The sequence below is a fragment of the Callorhinus ursinus genome, unplaced genomic scaffold, assembly GCF_003265705.2.
Source record: "Callorhinus ursinus isolate GAN/ISIS: 27379988/994484 unplaced genomic scaffold, GSC_fseal_2.0 scaffold6, whole genome shotgun sequence".
Lineage (NCBI taxonomy): Eukaryota > Metazoa > Chordata > Mammalia > Carnivora > Otariidae > Callorhinus > Callorhinus ursinus.
In genome coordinates this window covers 35853673-35867154 of record NW_027397068.1, presented here as the reverse complement: position 1 = coordinate 35867154, position 13482 = coordinate 35853673, and the positions used below count along the sequence as shown (strand labels likewise).

The window sequence follows — 13482 nt, the reverse complement described above, 5'->3', positions numbered from 1 at the left end:
TCAATTAGGCCTTGGCCTTGGTCTTCCAAGTCTGTCATTGCTGAGTCTAGTTTTAGCAAGAATCTTGCTAAATCACTTTAGAGATAATCCCCCACCCTTGGTATCTGATGAAGTTCTTCATCCCCCACCCTTGATGTTCTTGAATTGCCTTTAGCAAAAAATCATAGTAAGCCTGTTTGGCAAGAATCTCCCTATCCTTGATGTCTCCTCTTAGTGTTCTCTGTCCATACATGCCCTCACTCTGCTTGTTGGCGCCGCATCCCCAGCTGACTTTGTTGTATGTGAAGTTGAGCGCACCTCTCTCCCCCATTGCAGTATTGCAGTAGTCATACGTCTTCCTTACCATTTTAAACAAGTGTCAGAATTGTCAGAATAATTTTCCTTTATCATTTGATACACAAGAATTATCTAGTGGGCCATTATCTTACAGGTATAGAACTGGTTAGTCTTACAAGAATCCATAATTGAAATTTATAACCCTAAAATTAGAATATCTAAATGACTTTAAAGATCCTTTGGCTTGGCATGATGTTGGAAGAAATCCCGCCCTACGAAAACACCCTTGCTTGAACACCTGCTTATAAAAAAATCTACTTCTTTTATAAGGAAGTTTTTAAATTTTTTGCAACAATTCTAAATATTGGATTTCCCCACTTATATTTAGCCAAAGTTTTCTCCCCATTTTTCCCATTCATTGGTCTGAGTTCTGACCTCTAACTTTATAAAGAATAAGTCAATCACTTTCTACACAATAACCATTCAAATATGTTGGGGCAACTGTCATAGCTCATCCTAAGTACTTCTATTGAAGGAAAAATTCATGTATCTGTAACTACTCCTCACATGATGTGGCTTCTAGATCATTCTTTGCCCTAGTAACCCTCCTGTGGTTTCACTCCAGCTGCTTGATATCCTCTTAAATGTCGCCCCCATAACGACTCCCTGTCCTCTCACTGTGGTCTGGTTAGTGCAGGGAGCCTCTGACTTCCTCCGTCTTCTTTTATTGGTGGTAAACGTGGCCTTATGTCTTTAGGTTGCCTGTCATTTGAAAACCCTGTAGGCCTTTTCATGTTAACTATTATTAAGCCAGATTTCTTTCATTTGTTATTTATAGGGTTGATTTTAAGCTTGAATTTAGGATGTCACATCTATTCCTATTAAATTTCAATCCATTTCCTGATTTTGTTGTGATATTTTCAAATTTTAAGTCAGTGGTTGAACATACTAGTGTCAGTAGAATCATGTATTCTGTACAAATATGATAAGTATGTTTACTCTGCATTTATTCCTAATCATTGATAAAAAATATGGAGCAAGACGCTGAGCCCTGGGCCTATCTTCTAACACCTCTCTTCCAATAGGCATTGCTTGAGGTGGAGTCACACAAGTTAAGTTGTAAATCTTGGCTCTGCCCTTTACTAATTTTGTGACCTTGAGGAGATTATTTAACTCCTCAAAGCCTCAGTTTCCACTCCTACAAAATGAGGCTAATAATAATAGTATTTACCTTATTGACTTAGGATGGAGCTAAAATGAGAAAATATCTATAAAACCTTTAGCTTCATGACATAAAATAAAGGTGGTATTTTTTTCCATTGAAAATTTAGCAATTACAATGCAGAAAAAGGATTTCACATATTGTGTAGAGTAGAAACATATGCTATGTATTTTGTTCTTTATGTTCTTTATTCTGCGTTTTTCATGAGCAGGAAAAACACCTGAAAGCTTAACTGTGGATGGGGAATTTCTATACTGGATCTCCTCGGCGAAGGACAGCACACAGATTTATCAAGCAAAGAAAAGCAATGGGGCCATTGTCTCTCGGGTGAAGGTCGAAAGGAGTAAGCGTATCTTGGCTTACAGTTCAGTTCTGCAGCCTTTGCCAGGTAATAAGATCACCCCCTTAATCAGCATGTTCTCCCAGTTTAGGGTCAGAAAAGTCTCAGAATGTCTCCTTCTCCAGGCTGTCCCCCCAAGCCCTTCGTTATGCTCAGCGTTACTCCAATCGGTCAGGATTGGTGCACACTGTGATTGCTGTTTGCCCTGGATCCTAAGTTATCTCCATGTGTATACGTGGCTCGGGCTGTGGTAGACAACTTTAGACAGTGGAAACCCTTGTCTGTCATTCTCTTTGTCCTCTAATTTCTCTTCTCATTCCCATAATTTCTCTTCTGTCTTTTCTCCTCTGACAACATTTTAGACCTCCCAGCCCATCAAAAAGCACCGCATTAAATTTCAGGTCTTTTTCAGAGTAAAGTGCTGTATTTATTGTAGTAATTTGCATATCAACCATTTATCATGTGTACATGTGTGCTAGCATTTTTATTAAGTTCCTATCTTTTTTGGTAATGTGTCACTCATTACATTTTTTAGTGTCATGCCTCTAACTCTATCACCCCATAAACCCTGTGGACTTTATTATTTATTTATTATTTATTTATTTATTATTATTTATTTATTATTATTTATTTATTATGCAGTTTTGTATAATGCAATGACTTTTAGGGATGTTTGTATGGTACTATGGCAGAACTAGCTATGTAATTCATTTTTCACTTTGAGAAATTTAAGAAATTTAGTAAGTCCGTGCAACATCTGTTTGAAATTGAACACACACATGTACACGTACATCCTTAAAAATAAAAGCCCTAAACCTAGCATGAGTTTTTGTAACTGGAATTAATTTAAAAAGTATGATTAATATAATGCGGTCATTACTTTCTTTGAAGTAAAAAAAGGGGCAACTTGATTTTGCTACTGTGTACATTATTCAGTGTTCTTTCGCTCCACCTGCTGGAGATTTTGAGCAATGATCAGTTACCTTGCTCCTTTCTGATGCATTTAAGGACTTCAAAATGTATGGGAAAAAAACCAAAAAACAAAAAAACCAAAAAAACCAAAACCAAGAAACAGCCTTGTCTTCCTTTCCTGAAAAACATATCCAACACTTCATTATATCATACCTTGTCAGCTAAATAAAAAAAAAAAGACGTTATTATCCTTGATGTTAAATAAATCCACTGTTCCTCTTTTATACATATATGTGCATATTTTTAATCTTTTCTTATTATTTTAGATAAAGCATTACTGCATCTAGCTTCAGATACAGCAGAGCCAACTATACTTAACACTACTAACAACAGCCTCACAATCAGAGTACTGCCCACCAGGACCAACCTCTCGTGGCCCGACATCACCAGACCTACTCCAACATACCTGGTTTATTACAAAGAAGTTAATGACAGGAAAACCAGCTCTGAGCTGAAATATAAAATGCTGGTAAGATTGGAGCTGGTGGTCTTTGTCTTTTCACAAGATACCTTGTTTCTGATATAAAATTCTCATTCAGGGCGCCTGAGGGCTCAGTGGGTTAAGCGTCTGCCTTCGGCTCAGGTCACGATCCCAGGGTCCTGGGATCGAGTCCCGCATCGGGCTCCCTGCTCAGCGGGGAGCCTGCTTCTCCCTCTCCCTCTGCCTGCTTCTCTGCCTACTTGTGTTCTCTCTCTATCTCTCTGTCAAATAAATAAATAAAATCTTTAAAAAATAAAATTCTCACTCGCAGTGAAGTATTTTATATATTCTGAAACATGCAACTCTGCAGACTTACAGCTGATTCATCAGAGCAGATGGTGTTCTAGTCTTGTCTGGGAATTAAGCTTCAGGGAAGTATATTAACCCTGACCAGTGGTGGATTGCCATAGTGACAGTTTCCTGAGTGTCCTGGAAGAACTGGGTTTATTGCCTTCCCTGACTAATTATCCCCAGAAAGTGACAGAGATGTATTTTGGGGGCCTACGCGGCAGATTGTAAGTTGAGGGATAAGAAATGATTAGACAGAAAGAACATTACTGTATACCCCTCCTCCATAGCACATATTTAATATAAAAATGGTATGTTCTATTTTTGTCTGTTATTTCCTGTATGCTGTGAAATGTGCTATTATGTAGGGACTATGTCTGTGTTTGTCATTGTATTCTTAACACCTAGTGTAGTAGTTGGCTTTGTAGAGGCTTTCACTCGATAGTTCTTGAATGGATGAATTAACTGGCACAATTCATTTCCTCATTGGCATTGGTGTTTCAGTTGTCCTTGTGATGGAGTCATATGTATCCAATATTTTGCTCTATGCTTGTTATTTAACCAAGTCAAAAGGTGAAATTGACCATCATCTGTTGGAAGTTAAGCACTATATACTTTTCCAGAAAGGACACATGATTCTTGTTATTTCCTTTATTTTGTCTATTTTAACCTTTCTTTACACATTTCAATATATCAGGGACAGCTGGGATCATTTGGCTGACCAAGATTGGGCTGCTGGTACCGGAGAGTTCTGTTACTGCAGCGGATCGATCCTGTTGTCTTCACACTGATGAATATGGGTCCGAGGCAGTGGTTCTGCAACCTGACTGCACATTGGAGTTTTAAAAAATCTCTGGTCCCGCACTTCATCTCAGACCAGTGCAATAAGAATTTCTGGGGGGTGGGACCCAGGCACAAGTGTTTTCTTAAGACTTTCCAGATGATTCCATAGTACAACCGAAGTTGAGAACCACTGGTCTAAGGAAAGCATTTTTACTGTCTTAAGCGTTACCTCTAAGAATGATGAGATAATCCAGCTTCATCTTTCATCATATTCACTTAGGTTGGACACATCTTTACCATACCATCTTGCTGAATGTTTGTTGTAGTGCTAGAAAATAATATCCTCTTCTGAGAACTGAGCTTCATACGTGAAATGAGCATGTCACAGAACTGACCAAGGGCTGCCCATCATTTTGTATTTATTCTTGGAGGTATTAGGCAACTCAGGTCTGGGCAGATTAGGACAGTGAACATGATCGTTCTCATGATCCATGATCCAATATCAAAAAATAAATTAACTTCAAAAAATCTTTTAATTATTTTCTCCCTTTGGTTAAATATTTCTCCTCCTTTGTACAAAAAAATAAGAATTAGGCATTGATTTTTAAAAATTAATTACAGGAGTTTCAGGAGAGGATAGTCCTTATTGATGGTTTACAACCATTTTCAACATATGTGATACAGACAGCGATAAAGAATTATTATTCAGACCCTGTGGAACGGTTACCTCTGGGAAAAAAGATTTGGGGAAAAACTAAAAGTGGAGGTGAGTTATGGGCTTGGGGCGGGTTTCTAGAGTGGCATTTTGTGATATAGGTGACATATATATCTGTATTTGTTTTTTTTAAATTTGGATGCTAAGTAATCTTGATTATGTGAGCTTTTTAAGCTTAATAAGAAAAATGTATTGTTGAAAATACCCTGATGACCTGATTTGTGCTCTTACAACAGAAGATGACTATTATTCCATCGGAATGAAAATCAACTAGAAGGTGAAACATCAGAGTCAATACTGTTTGACCAAGAAACACATTCTCTGGTCTCACCACAGAGTGTCACCCTCTCCCCACGTATTCACAGGTCTCTGTGCGCGTGGAAACACAGAAGTCAGCCTTTTCTCTGTGTGAATTTTACCAAGGCCACCACTGAGATTGAAAGTAAATAACATCACTGCCTGAAAGAAAATGGATCTAGAATCTAAAGAGACATTCTAAGTGGTGGTAGTGATTTTGAGGGGTTGCCATTTCTTTCAGATGTCTCTGATGACATTCCCCAGGCAAATCTGAGTCAGTTTATTCATCCTCATTGGCCCTATCATTGAATTGGAGTCAGAGATTGAGTTAGTCCTCAGGCAAAAATAAGCGACAGCCTTTCAGGCAGCCCTTTAACTTTCTATGTTACTGTGATATGAGAGACTGGTTTTCCTTTGGAACATCTGTCATTTGTTCTGCTCACATGACGTGGTTATTCTGCAACCAAGACCCTGTTCCTTCTTCCCTCGTTCAGTGCTGATGCAACATCCCTTATCATTTGTTGCTATTTGTTTCAGTGCCTGAGGCAGTTAGGCTCATTAACACAACTGTGCAGTCAGACACCAGCCTCCTGATATCCTGGAGAGAATCTCACAAGCCAAATGGACCTAAAGAGTCAGTCCGCTATCAGTTGGCAATCTCACATCTGGCTCTAATTCCAGAGACCCCTCTAAGACCAAGTGAATATCCAAATGGAAGACTCGCTCTCCATGTTACTAGACTGTCCGGTGGGAAACTGTATGTGTTAAAGGTACAGTGAGTGTCTTGGGCGCTTTTTTTGCCGTTCTCAAGTGCAAGGCTCTGAAAAGGTTAAGCATTTGTTCTTTTTTACAAAAAGGTTCTGGCCTGCCATGCTGAGGAAATGTGGTGTGCTGAGAGTCATCCTGTCGCTGTCAAAATGTTTGACACACCGGAGAAACCGTATGCCTTGGTTCCAGAGAACACTAGTTTGCAATTAGATTGGAAGGCTCCATCTGATGTTAACCTCACCAGATTTTGGTTTGAACTCCAGAAGGTAGATCTCACCATACACCTTTCAGGCAAATCTGTGTTTTATGCTATGGGATAAATTAGAAGACCTTTTCCTCTTGTATAAATCCACAATATATTTGACAACATTCATTGATTTAGGTTTGTCATATACAGAAGCTATCTAGACTCATTTCTGATGCAAAGAATTTCCAGAGAGATTAGTTTGCTCTTAAAAAGGCTCCCTGGAAAAGGGTTTAAGCTATGGTTTACTGGTTTTCGTAATATTTCACTTAGTTTAGATATTATCAGCATGGCAGTCTAGTTTAAAGTCCATGGTAATTTGGTGTTTTCTGTGAAAAAAATAAAAGAAATGAGCAAGCAAACAAACAACACCCAAAACCTTGTTAAGAAATGTTCTTTCTGCCACTTAAGGGCTGTGTAGCAACAAGAGAGAAGTAAAATATAAAATGAGTTTATTCTAAACTAGTTTGATCTTGGGCTATAAACTTTAAAAGTTTCCTCATCCAAAAATCTTCATACTTTTTCCAATATAAAAACATCCACTGAATATGAAAGCATTAATTAATCTAAGTCACTGCTGCTGAGAGTCTATGTTGATTTTTATATTGATACACTTAAAATGGATTATTTTTAATAATTGCTAGATTTCATTTTCAGTAGTATATATTTTGTGTGTCCACATTTGTAAAGATTGGTTAGGAATCTTTTGTTCAGTTGTAACAAAAACAAAGCAGTTTAGTCATGGCCTGGCTTTTTTTTTTTTAAAAAAAAATGGAGTTCCTCCCCTGGATGTTTTAAAATTTTACTATGTAAGATATTTTCTATGATCTTGTACTTTTTAGATAAAATCTATGAAAACTGTGTAACAACAGTGAATGCCGAGTTGATAAAACCCAAGTCTGTAGTTTAGTTGGACTTCTTCCACTGAGCATGTTTATGATGATTTGTTGCCTATTTAACAAATGATCATCTTATAAAAATGCAGTTAAATTAGAGGATCACCTTTTTTTAGGACATCTATTTAAGGAAGCTTAATGCAGTTCTGTTTAAAGGCAAGGTGGGGGATGTAAAAAGTTTATTTCCTAGGTCAAAGAAATGAGATGGGGATGGGCGTTACATCTGGTGACTCTAAGCCCCTCCTTTTACCAACGAGAAGTCGGAGAGCCAGACAGGTGCCATAGTGAGTCAGATATCACAAGCCAGGCAGGGAAGAGCCCTGGGGGCTGACTCATCCTACAGCAGCCCTACTTGGGTACTATCCATGGAAGGAATATGAGTCACTAAGACACCCACCCCACTCCTCAAAGTCTGGGACAAGGACAGCAGGCTGGGCCAGCCTGGTTCAGTCCTTGTGACTTTCAACGCAGTGCTCTTCGTTTCAAAACTTCCTCTACACTTGCTGAAAACAGGTTCCAGATATACCACTTAGAAAATCTTGAAGCTGAGGAGGTAGGGTACAGTAATTTCACAGGTGTGACCATGTCCCAGCACTAACTGCTGAGCACAGTAGAAGGCTGTGTCCTGAGAGGGTTGATGAGTCCATCTAGTCAGAAAGTTCTGTATCTTTTGAGTAACTTGAACCTACCTCATAATGATAAGACAGCTAGGAATGATCCTCTAACTCCAGATTGAAACTCTGAGGGGTGAGTGGTAAGGGTGAATATGTATCTTTTTAATTAATAATTTAAAAAAATTCTTTCTAGGCAAGAAGGAGAAAAGGATAAATTTACAGTTTTCATCTTTGTTGTTAAAATTTCCTTCTACAGAAAATGAAGGAATTAGATTACAAGGCTAAATTTCTATCTAGGTCTTAAATGCCACAGATTTTTTTTTTTTTATCACAACAGTGTATAGAAGAAGAACATATTTATTTTAAGTTTGAGGAGAAGCAAGTGGTTTCACTTTGGTAAATTATTTTCATGGAAGCCCATTAAAAGCTGAGTGTTTCTCAACTGTCCAGGAAAATTCCTACCAGAACCAGACATTTCTGAAGTTCCGGTCTCTGAGACATGATAGTCTGCACCATTTCCTCCACACCCCCGCCCAAATAATTTGAAAATCCCACTGTGGTATTGAAAATCACCCCTGCACTTGTTGGCCTCTGACAAATGGAAGGTCCTGACTCCCTTGTGATTTACTGGGTAGCCATGACACCTCTCCAAGTTGGTGGTCTGCCCAGAACATTCATTGCTGTGGTGAGGCCAGTACTCGACAGTTTTCCAGCAGAACCTTTGGTCACACATCTGACCCTCCAAGGAGCTTTGATCATTTCTGGATGATATGGAATGTTAGGTCATCTAGACTATTCACTTAGGGTAGTTTCTATAGCAGGTTATTAAGGAGGCAGGGCCACAAAGGGCTAAAATTTCTGAGCCAGAAATCAATATTTATCTCTGTCTCTCTCTCTCTTTCCCATGGTTCCCAGTGCATCTGTTTCTTTAGGCTGTATGTCATAATGGGATTGATCCATTTATGAATTTAGTAGGCAATGGCCCAGACATCGGCATTTCTGTATTTTTTTCCCATTCCTTCCATCTCCCCTTTGCCTCTTTCTTTTTGTAACAAGGTGGTCTACTCCCCAAAGGTGCTATCGGAACCATTCTTTATTGAATAGAAAACTAATATAAAGTGTTCATCCAACGAAATGATGTGACCTTGTGAGCACGAAATGAAAAACGAGATGTAAAGTAGGGTTTATTTATGGAAACTGACCTTCTTAGGAAACTCTACTGGAGAAAATACACTAAGAACCCTTGACAAAATGCCACAGCCTTTGTCTTTCCCTACTTGTGCATTGAAAAAAAAGATCTCCATTTTCAAATAAGATATTAAAGGTCCAAATACACAGATATTTTAAAAGCCATGCACAAAGAAAGTGTAAAATAGCTATAAATAGAGACCCAGTATCTACAGTGGAATGAAAGTAAGATTTCCTATATTTAACTTCTAACCTTACTAATTGGTAGCTGAGTGATGGTGGGTAGAAATTTCCCCCTTTTAGGGAACTAGGCTTTGTATATATAAAAATAAGGAATGTTGATTAGAAGGCTGGAAAGAGTTTTGGAGGAAGAAACTAAATGTTTTAATTTATAAGTTACTGTGGACCTCTTGAAAGAATCAGAGTATGTAAAATATTATTGATTTGACATTAGCAAATACACGGCGTTAAAAGTATTGTTCCTTTGATCCATCATGGTCCCTCAGCTGTGAATTTGCATTGTCAGCCATCCTGATTTAAGGTAGGTGTCTCCAATTAGGGATAACAAAAAGCTAAGCTTCAAATCTTCCATAATAATATATATATAGTAAGAGGTTCATGTCCCACCTTGGACTAATCCTAAGAACCGTTATTTAAGTCAGTTATAGGTTGTCACAAAAAACAGAAAAACTAAAAACAAAAAAACCCCCATAAAATGGCCATCAGTGGTGGAGATAATGTTTGGGATCAAACATTAATGAAGAAGCTTTTGTTCTTTTGTTAAGAGAAAATACATTTGAGTAAGTTTTTAATTGCTTGCCATAGACCTGTAAATTTCTATGTTTAAGAGGGTTTTCTTAAAGAAACAAAAAGATGTTACTTGAGACTTCTTTTTCCAGTGGAAAGACAATGAGTTTTCCCGTGTTAACGCTTCATGCATCCAAGGCCTGGCTTACGTGTGTAACATCACAGATCTACAGCCTTACACGTCCTATAGCGTCCGCGTAGTGGTGGTTTATAGGACGGGAGAAAATAGTGCCTCCCTCCCGGAAAGCTTTAAGACAAAAGGTGAGTACTAACATCCTCAGTACTCAAAAAACTCCTGTAAGTTTCTCAGGGCCTCTCTTACCACTTCTTTCACCAATCCTAGAGGTTAACCTTTTCTTAAAAGATGTAAATTACTATTTCTAGAGCTTGAGAGAAGAAACTGAAAAGAACCAGGAGTCCTTACAGGCATTAACGAGGTAATGCTGGCCTGGTCTTGCAGAATCCTGAACTGGGCAAGATTATTTTGCCTTTCAGTATCCTCTGCTTTCTTGTCTGGCTGACATTTTGCAGTGAGAACTAAATGAAAACAGTGTTACCGAGTGTTCAACACATATTTACTCACTGACTACTATATTCCGGATGCTAAAAATAAAAAAAAAAATCCAGAAAGAATGTTAATTAGTGATCCCTATCAAGGGAAAAATGCTCCAAAATTTACATAGTTTTCTTTGCATAACTTATTTTGTAGTGAGCTAAGATATATTATTATTTCTATCACTAATCCATCTAATCCATCATTAATAAAAACTTCGGATACTCATTTAAAAATATACACTCATATGAGAGTATTTCTGAATATTTCTTTAATGTATTTGGCTTTTCTTTTTGGAAATGTATCCTATAGAAAGATGGTATGCAGAATATTTTATACTTCTGACTTATCAGTCAGCATTTTCTTATGTTTCCAAAGCTGGAGTCCCAAGTAAACCAGGCATTCCAAAAGTATTAGAAGGGAGCAAAGATTCAATACAGTGGGAAAAAGCTGAAGATAACGGAAGCGGGCTTATGTACTATATCCTTGAGATCAGGTACGTCTGTTTGCAAAAGTGCTTTGTAAACTACAAAGAGCTAAGCAGTTAATTGTAAGGTATTATTAGATCGAAATTAACAATATTTATGAATGTGTATTTATAAATAAATATGAAGGATCTTCAGTTGAAGGACCTTGAGTGCACCATTATGTTCTCTGCTCAATTCCTAGCAGTCAGCCTCAGCACTCCAATTATAAGGCGGATCACATCATTGTTCTCGGAAATCTGCAACTACTTGTCCGAACTTCACGGAAATAATCCAATCATTGACACATGCAACTAATATTTATTTAATATCTATTTCGTTCAAGAAGCTGAGCTGATGTTTGATGTTAGATGATGGAACGCATGTAAATTTCTGATGATGATTTGTTTTAGCAAGATGAATAATGCCTAGTGAGAACCGGCAGTGAACTAGGTATTTTTCAGAATGTAAAAGTAGGTCAAGGTCCGAAATGGTCTGACCTGTATAGGTCACACAGGATTCTTTATCCATTGTGAAGATTACAGTTTCCAGTGTGCTCCCAAGAGTCTGAAAATGTGCCTTCAATGAAAACCGTGCTGCTGATGAACATAAGCAACCTCAGAGCCAGCCAGTATGGGGAGCTCTGTAAATGGTAACTGGCTCAGATGGACTGATTTCATGCCAACTTGAGGGGAGAATTCCAAATTCCACAGACACTCCCCTCACAGGTCCATGAAGCTATCTTTTAAGAAGCTCCAAGGACAAAAGTCACTTACATAATTATAGTCCTGGCAACTTGAGCTTTAGATCTATTTTTGCTTCATTTTGCTCTGGTACTCCCATAACCTTAAAAAATTTTCCTGTGCACGGTAGAGAATTACATTGGCCGCATTGCTAACTGAAACCTCCTCGAAATTCCTAATACTGGTTTTCATGCAGAGTCATATACATTCTAATCTGCTGAGCTGTCTTGGTGGTCTGTGACTGTAATTATATTCACCAGCCCGCCCACACCACCATCTTGCTAGGACTCCTTAGCATGTTTCCTTCAGTGATGCCTTAAGCCCATAGCTCCATAAATTCTTTGCATTTTCTTGCCCCAAGCCTCTACTGTCAGGACAGGGATGATGGGATAATGGAATGAATTGCTGTACCTTCGGTATCTCAAAGTCGTGTCTTCTATCAGGACACTAGTATACCCGGGGTCTTGCTGATGGTGCAGGGGTAATGGTAGTGCAAGGTGTGTGAACTTGGGAGCTGAGCAGACTGTATTAGTGTCCGAATACTGCCACGAGAAAGTACCACCAACTGGGTGGCTTAAAACAACAAGAATTTATTCTCTCACAGTTCTGGGGACTAGAAGTCTGAGATCAAGGTATCAGTAGGACCATGCTCCTTCTGAAGGTCCTAGGGAAGAATCCTTCCTTGCCTCTTCTTAGCCTCTGGGGATTCAGACTTTCCAGCAATCCTTGGTATTTCTTGTAGATGCATCATGTCAGTCTCTGGCTCTGTCATCACCCAGTGCTCTCTGTGTTTATCTGTGCCTAAATTTCTCTCTTCTCAAGAAGGCACTGGTCTTGGATTTAAGCCTACCCTAATCCAGTATGACCTCTTCCTAACTTAATTACATCTAAGAAGACCTTATTTCCAAACAAGGTCACATTCACAAAGTCTGAGTAGGCATGAGTTGTTTTCTTTTTTTTTAAGATTTTACTTATTTATTTATTTGAGAGAGAGAGCATGAGGGGGGGATGGTCAGAGGGAGAAGCAGACTCCCCGCTGAGCAGGGAGCCCGATGTGGGACTCGATCCCGGGACTCCAGGATCATGACCTGAGCCGAAGGCGGTCGCTCAACCAACTGAGCCACCCAGGCGCCCTGCGTAGGCATGAGTTTTGAGTTTGGTTGAGTTCTTCAACCCAGGGCCATGTTTAAACACTTGCTTTATTCCTTTTTTGAATTAAGTTTTCCCATCTGTAAAATGGGACGATGACATTTACCTCCTTAGGTTGTTGTGAAAACTCAGTGAAATGAAACAAAATGAAAAGCACCAGTATGGTGGGTTATAAATAGAAGATGCTCAACCAGTGTCAGAATTCTTGTCTTCCTCGGTGGCCAGTAACTGTGAAGAGACATTTTATAAATTTTTAAGGGTCTCTTTCTTTTGGATCAGAGTTGTTTGGGTTGAACAATGAAAGTGCCAATGCCTAACACAAGACTTCACAAAATGTACAAAAACATTGTATAAAGAGTCTTAGGAGCCAAATCGTCCCTAGGACACTTAGCTCCTGGTAACAGTGGTGAGCAACTCCGCTGCCCTGACCCTCCAGATGTTCTTGCCCATTCCCTGTCCTTCAAAGTCTTAGCTTACCCATTCCTTTCAGGATGACCACTCAGTTTGTAGGAGCAGAACTAGCTATCCCTAAACCTACTGTGGGTTGGTCCTAAAACTGTTGTTGTCTGAAAAGTCCTTCCCCATCACAAAAGAGGTAATTAGAAGGCCTTGAGCTTGCCTTCAGTTTATGCTTCTATTAAAAGACATTCCATTTACAACTTTTGAGCCCCACTTTTGTATT

General features: G+C 38.8%; 1 protein-coding gene across 8 annotated transcripts in view; it reads left to right on the top strand.

Annotated features, from left to right (window-relative positions):
* ROS1 (ROS proto-oncogene 1, receptor tyrosine kinase) overlaps positions 1 to 13482 on the top strand; it is a 108591-nt gene that overhangs the window by 58209 nt on the left and 36900 nt on the right. For all 8 annotated transcript variants that reach the window (XR_012378542.1, XR_012378543.1, XM_073893830.1 and 5 more), the window contains 7 exons: positions 1710 to 1886; positions 3077 to 3279; positions 4984 to 5128; positions 5912 to 6144; positions 6232 to 6408; positions 9984 to 10152; positions 10823 to 10940. Coding sequence is in view for 6 of the 8 variants with exons in the window: in XM_073893830.1 (XP_073749931.1) it covers positions 1710 to 1886; positions 3077 to 3279; positions 4984 to 5128; positions 5912 to 6144; positions 6232 to 6408; positions 9984 to 10152; positions 10823 to 10940 (1222 nt within the window). In the remaining 2 variants the exon portion in view is untranslated. The remainder of the gene's footprint in view (positions 1 to 1709; positions 1887 to 3076; positions 3280 to 4983; positions 5129 to 5911; positions 6145 to 6231; positions 6409 to 9983; positions 10153 to 10822; positions 10941 to 13482) is intronic.